Here is a 7,244-nt window from a genome sequence, read left to right on the forward strand (position 1 = left end):
TCTGAAGGCTTTTATATTATCCCGACCAAAAACAAATGACATTTTGTTTGCAGAGCCCGAGTTGTGGCCTATTATATTATCAAAAACAGTTATACTAGTTTAAACCGTTTATTGTGTGGAACTGATGTGTGAAACATAAAGAGTTTTTTTTAAAGAGGCATTGTCTGAAATAAAATGTTAGAAATGAACAGTTTCACACACAGTTGTGCAGTTTAATCTGTAAACTCAAACATTAGTGGTGTGGCCTGATATCTGAAGCTACATTCTCTAATGTTCACCTGACATTTTGCATGCTTTTGCTATTGTTGCAGAAATTGTGCCTTATTTTTTGAAGTGCTTATTTCCTGCCTGGTTTCATCATTTCCTGCTCAAGGGACAAATATCACATGCGTGTAGTGATTGCCTGAGAAACAATGCATGCAGCACAATGGAATCACTGTCTGTGTATCACGGGGCCATCAGCCGAGAGACGTGTGAGATGCGTCTGTGTGAAGCGGGCAAAGACGGCAGCTATTTAATTCGAGACAGTGAGAGCGTTCCTGGCGCATACTGCCTCTGCGTTCTGTAAGTCCTCCAGAAATCTCTGCTTTTTCTCATTTAGGCTCAAATGTGTCACTCAAGTTAACGAACAATACACTGAAAACAAAGGTGAAGGAACTTTTTCTATTTCTCAGAAATTGCTAGTAAATTTTCACTCAGAAATTGCTAAGAAATTTGCAATTAAATGGCAAATAACACATTAAATTAACTATGAAATTTTAAAGGAGAAAACTGAAAAAATACTTTCTTGTACAACATACTCAAGTACTCTTTGTTTTATTTATAATGTGTGAATGTAGCATTGTTTTTCCCAGTGTAGCGTGAAGTTTAGCCTGTGTTTTTAACCTAATCTGATTTGTGCCGCAGGTGTAATGGTTTCGTCTACACATACCGGCTCCAGAGAGACGCGGCGGGCTCCTGGGCGGCCGAGGTGAGCAACAAACATCAAGCATATAGAGACGCAAACCTCATACACAACAGCAGATACTATCATTTAAAACACGCCAGCTCTGAATTGTCCTGAAATGATCTACTTTTGAACATTTTTATGACTAATAATTGGCCCAATTATAATTATTAGTATTTGCATAATTAATAAATTGTAGTATTTGTGTGCTTCCTCATTTGTAAGTTATAACTGTGTTTTGTAAGGCAAGGCAAGCCAAGGCAAGTTTATTTATATAGCACATTTCATACACAATGGTAATTCAGATGAATAAAATCATCTGCTCAAACACAGAATGAATGCAAATCAGTCATGAGTCATCCTCAGGAAACCATCTGTGCCTGAAATTTCCAGGGAAATAGATTCTTGATTTTTTATTATTGCTATTATTATTCATGTTATTATTAGTTTGTTTTAAAATGTAAAAGTTTGTTTTAAAATTGTCTGAATTTGTGATATTGCTACGAATCCCAAATATGTGGTATAACCTTAAAAAGATACTTCAACCCTGTCACATAAAGGCTAGAATTGTACTTGATGCAAAAACATCACACATTAATATAACTGAAAAAGAAAAGAAAAGAAAGAAATAGTAATAGCCCATGACATTTCTCTTTTGAAACATGCTTTTTGTCTACATTCAACATTGCACAACAAATAAGTAAACCGTGATGACATCATTATATATATATATACACACACACACACAGACACAGAAATTGCCTGATTTTCTAATGCCATGCAAACATCCCATATTTACATATTTATTTTTTATATTTAAGGTTTTGCATGTGTAATGGAAAATTATATTGTGTTTATCTGTCAGTAATAATTATAACACACAGCTGTGTATTTTCTGAGAATGAGTCAAACGTATAGAGGCATGGAAAGGTATTGTCTGAATGAGGTGAGATTGAAAAGAGTGATTATACAGAGAGAAATCTCTCAGCATACCATCTGCCTCAGAGATGAGCTGTTTTATAAAGCTAACATCTCATCTTGAAACTACGGGACATTATAGCTACAGATCTGATATAGATGAAATAAAGAAAACAATATGGGCAACATTATGTTCATGCGCTTAACATACAAGTTCACCAACTCCTTGCAAATAAATGTTTTTGTTGCTGTTGTTTATTTATTTACTCGTTTATTTTTTGCAGACAGCACCAGGTCAAACTAAACGCTTGTTCCGAAAAGTCAAGAATTTGATCAGCGCCTTTGAGAAACCGGACCAGGGCATCGCCATTCCTCTCCTCTACCCTGTGACCGTCCAGAAGCTCTGCTAGAATGATCCTCATGACCATCAGCTGTAAACCTACACAACAAACTAAGCATGTGGACAGTCTCACTGTACGATCACACTTTTTTACACATGTGGATTCCTGTACATATAAAAGGATTTGTATATAAGGAAAAACAAAAACCTAATTTTGCAAAGTTTAATGTGGGGAAATGAGAAAGCCTCATCTAAATTGTTTTAATACTGAGATCAATGGTCAACAAATATGAGTTTTAATCCTATTCTCAAATTATTAACCCTGTCCTAAACATGCGGTTATTTAGGTGTATTATCATTACCAAACTGACCAATAAAGTGCTGCATTATTTCATTCTTGTCTCATCAAGATGGGACTTTTTAAAGCATCATTTTTATTTGGAAATTATTAGATAAATCAATAAATTCTGGTAATATCAATTTTTTTTGTGGTGCATTTTAACAGCTATTATAGGTTAATGACAATAATTGTCTTTCAAAACATGTTTTGTGCTGTATATAATATGTTTTATGGTTCAAGTAGTCTGCTCTTGTAGCTGTAAATATGAAGTTTTTAGTTCTGGCTGATTTTAAATCATAATTTTGACTACCCCTGACCACATTACATGAACATGATTATTTGCATGGACAGAGCAAGAACGTAAAGTGTTAAGTGTTTCAAATGCATGCTTTGCCCTCTTTAACACTGTTAAACTAAATGCACACCGTAAACATTAACAACTCTGAAATAATTGTAAACGGTTTATCTGGTGTTTCTGTTCATTACTGTAGGTGGCTAATAATAGAATACTAGAAAATTATTTCAAAAGAAAATAATATAAAGATCCTTATGTTCTCTTAAATAATCAGCATATATATAATATATATATATATATATATATATATATATAGCAAGAATTGGACCTTAAAATAAAGTGTGACCAAGTATATTTATTAGTAGGCCTATACTGCTGAATATACGTAATGCAAACTAGTCTGAATCTTTAAAACAGTAGTTATTGGTGTTTGTCATGGCAGAAAAAATGAGCCAATCCATGCAGCCAGAAGATGCATCCTGTGGAACATCATTCTGAACTTTTAAACATATTTTAAAGCTCTACAAACATAGGGCTGTAAAAGTCCTTGCTTCCTAAGACAAAGTGCTACCCTCAAAACTAGACACTTCAGTAAGTGCCATTAACAGTGTGTGATGGTTCTTTGAGCGACAGTTAATAGATGAGCACAGAATTAGCTTTTCATGGTTACTAATCACTTTAACATTAACAGTTAGCTTGTGCTGAGAGTAGTTGAAAACCTCAGTGTTAAAGTTCAGATGTATATACTGGCATAAAGGGAAGGTTATATTTTTAGATGCTGCAACCATTTGGGCTTTTTTTTTTAAATACAGAACAAATATTCCATGCAGGCTCTAAATTAAAATGAATTTATGAACTGCTTGCTGAATATATAATTATAATACAACATCCCAGAAAAATGCTTACGGCTTTTTTACTCATGGATGCATGACATGGACTTAAAGATGCTATGCTGAACTTCTGAGAAAATTAATCTGAGGTGTACAAATGACCCTTTGCTGCTGTCTTAAGTGTTCACCTTTCGTGTCTTGGAAACCATTTAAACCGTAGCAGATGTATAAAGGTCCACTGAGGCACAGACTAACTCACACAATCAGCCACATCAGAGTGAAACGAAACACAACAAACCACCTCTTTCCTGCTCCTTCCATTGTGTTTAGGCTTTTCTGCTGTGGTTGCTTATTTCACGCCTTAATAAGTATATTTTCCTTTTCAAAAAATACATTTAATCACACTTTCCTAATCTAAAGATGAATTCACCGCAACACCAGCCACCTACGCACTGTCCTTTCATCTCAAACCAGCAGTTTCCCCATTCAATGCGAAATCACATCGTGTGTGAGAAGAAACGCTTGAATGGAAACTGAAGCATCCAATGTTTACATGAAGCCTCTGGGATGAGTGCTGAAACAGCTTCAATAAATCTTCAAACATGTCCTAATGCTCTTAAATAATTTATGCATGACAATCTCCTGGATAACTAAACTGATTTAGAGAAGCACTGGTCTGATGGGGACTTTCCCTGCGATTGTTTGCTTTGAAACGACTAGCATGTAAATGTCAAGCAATGAACTAGGTTTTAAATAAGCAAAGCAATTCCTAATGACTAAATGCATTTATGAATTGTAAAATCATATCAAGCTTGTGCATTTATCCAAAACAACAATATACTGCCAAAGAACGAAAACACAAATTATATTCAACAATCATTACTTGCTTGCAATTGGGTCATTCTGAGGAAGCAATGCCATTTATGAGCAATGTGTGTCCCCAGTTTTACTGATTTAATTTAAAGCATACTGCACTAAATCACATTATTTCACAGATTTGACACTGTATACATGTATGTAATGTCAGTATCTGCATGTCATTATAAACATTATAATAACTTGATGACAAGATAATGGGATGGTGAGTGTGGATCACAGTGCCAGGTGAGTTCCTCTGTGAATGGGGCAGTGCACAGTGGGATTGAGATGCTGGACCACAGAGAAGGAGAGGAGTACCAGGAACTTTGGAGCAGGAACCATCTGAGATAGTTATCACAGAGAAATAGATTGCAGGTAAGCAGTCGTGTTTCCACCTTGGAGACCAGACAAAGACTGAGGCTGAGGAGTTTGCTTAAATTGTGATTTGATTAGTGCGTTGATGAATGATGGGTGCTGGTTATTAGTATTTAGGTGACATGGATCATAACGTAGGGGTGACAGTGGAGCCTGGTGTATTTGTGATATTATGGCCTGCTTCTGAGGGCTAAGGACCCTGATGCTAGGTCAAGCTGTTGGAAGACTGTTTGAGGGAGTTTTGGGCATACTTGGCCCAGGCAAGGAACCGGTTCCAGGAGTTTGCCTGCTGGTAAGTGTCATAGGGTCTTAGAGTTGGCACACTCTTAACAATGTATGGTAAAAAGTGTGCTTTTGTGGTCTTTGAGCCAGGTCGATAGGATACTGAGAAGTTGAACCTTGTGAAGAAAATGGCCGAGCAAGCTTGGTTGGGGTAAGGCGTGTCGTGGAGGAGTACTAGATTTTTGTGGTCAGTAAGGACTGTGAATAGATACCAATGCCTCCATTCCTCTAAAGCAATCTCGATGGCCAGAAGCTCGCAATTGCCAATGTCATAATTTATTTTCTCTTGGATGAGTTTCTTTGAAAATAAGACACATGGATGTAGGTTTCATATTGCCTGCTGCTGAGAAAGCACCATTTCTACCCCTGTGTGGTCCACTTTGACAACAAAAGGTTTCTTAGGGTCAGGATAAGGAGCAGTGTGCTGGACTAAGCCAACTTGAGCTGTTGTAAGGCTTTGGTGGTGACTGGGGTCCAGGGCTTTGCTTTCATGAGGTTGGTCAGTGGAGTGGTGATGGACTTGAAGCTATGGATAAAGCGGCAACAGAAGTTGGCAAATCCAAGGAAGCGCTGTAACTCTTTAACTGTTGTGGGCGTGGGCCAGTACAGGATAGCAGATACCTCCCCCTCATCCATCTGAATACTATCTTTACTGATGTTTTATCCTATGAATTGATGGAACGGCATCTTTCAGATTTGAGGAACAGATCAAATTTAAGCCAGCGTTGGAAGACCTCTGAGAGGTGCTGGCGATGTTTGGCCAAGCTTCGGGAGTAGTTGCCATCGATGTAAACTTGTGTAGCTACTTCCAGAGCACCTCATGCATAAAAATCCTGGAATACGGAGGGAGCGTTCATCAGGCAAAATGGCATCACCAAGTATTCATAGTGACCCACGGGGGGTCATGAAGGCGATCTTCCATTTGTCTCCCTCACATATCCAGATGAGGGGATATGCACTCTGGAGGGCCAACTTAGTAAAGATGTAACTCCTCTTAGAAATTTCCCAGGGCTGCTCGGATGAGGACAAGTGGGTAATCAGGGGATGTGGAGAGACAGATGTATCCTTGCTGGTACATCAGAAATCACCTGGGCCTCATCATCTCCCGGCATTACATCTGTCGTTTGGGCAGAGTTTCCACCTGGGCTCCTCCCTCCCTCAGTTCACCTGTGGGTCACCACCCTCATGGCCGTCTCCTGGGTTGCTCTGGGAACTCATTGGCCATCCGTTCCTTCCTGGATCCTACCACCATCCTCTCCTCCATGGCTCTTCTCATTGTCAATGCCTCCATGGGCCCTTCCACCATCTTCTTTTTTGGGTTATCTGGTCTCCTGTCCTTCACCAGTCCCTCGTCCACATCCAGAACCAACACCTTGGCCAGTTTATAGCATGTGGCTGCACCTTCCCAGAGAGGGGCGTTATGTTTCTGTGTTTTTTTTTTTTTGGTTCTATTCGACTTCATCAGTCAGAGATCACTAAAAATAACATTAAAGAGATGTGTGAACTTGCAAGTACAATGTCAGATGCTGTCATAAACTCTAATCCTCTCCCTGCTTACCGCAGTGATGAGATACATAGCAGACTGTCATCACTCAATGGCTGGATGTCTAAGTGGTGCCCGCAGAATAACATAGGTTTCATAGACAATTGGATGAGTTTTTGGGGCAGAACTGACCTGTTGAAAAGAGATGGTCTTCATCCTCCTGGGGTGGTGCCGCTCTTCTCTCTAGAAATATGGCACATATTCTTAGAGTTTGTACTTGACTGGAGCCCAGGGCAGGAAGCAGACAGACTGGCTAAACCGACCGTCTGCGAGCTGCCTCACGTCACAGAATTCAGTTAAAGGGTTAGTTCACCCAAAAATGAAATTCTGTAATTAATTACTCACCCTCATGTCGTTTCAAACCCGTAAGACCTTTGTTCATCTTCGGAACACAAATTAAGATATTTTTGATGGATTCTGAGAGCTGCAGAACAGCATACGTTGTTTTACGTCCAGCGGATATTCTCCAAAATGGCACCAGGGTGATGCAGAGGAGACGAATTGTTGAATAAAGTCT

General features: G+C 38.8%; 1 protein-coding gene across 1 annotated transcript; it reads left to right on the forward strand.

Moving 5' to 3' along the window:
* Positions 1 to 401: 401 nt before the first annotated feature.
* On the forward strand, positions 402 to 2,963 carry sh2d1ab (SH2 domain containing 1A duplicate b). The gene is made up of 3 exons (XM_016468996.1): positions 402 to 564; positions 907 to 970; positions 2,149 to 2,963. The coding sequence occupies exons 1-3, from the start codon at positions 428 to 430 to the stop codon at positions 2,272 to 2,274; spliced, it is 327 nt and encodes a 108-aa protein (XP_016324482.1). The 5' UTR covers positions 402 to 427; the 3' UTR covers positions 2,275 to 2,963.
* The last annotated feature ends 4,281 nt before the right edge of the window (positions 2,964 to 7,244 follow it).

Source organism: Sinocyclocheilus anshuiensis, unplaced genomic scaffold, assembly GCF_001515605.1.
Source record: "Sinocyclocheilus anshuiensis isolate Anshui unplaced genomic scaffold, SAMN03320099.WGS_v1.1 scaffold1133, whole genome shotgun sequence".
NCBI lineage: Eukaryota > Metazoa > Chordata > Actinopteri > Cypriniformes > Cyprinidae > Sinocyclocheilus > Sinocyclocheilus anshuiensis.

Excerpts from the sequence above, each read along its gene's own strand:
- sh2d1ab (XM_016468996.1), top strand. The coding sequence starts at position 428 with ATGGAATCACTGTCTGTGTATCACGGGGCCATCAGCCGAGAGACGTGT. Across the intron at positions 565-906 it reads GCATACTGCCTCTGCGTTCT|GTGTAATGGTTTCGTCTACA; the intron begins GTAAGTCCTCCA and ends TTTGTGCCGCAG. Across the intron at positions 971-2,148 it reads CGGGCTCCTGGGCGGCCGAG|ACAGCACCAGGTCAAACTAA; the intron begins GTGAGCAACAAA and ends TATTTTTTGCAG.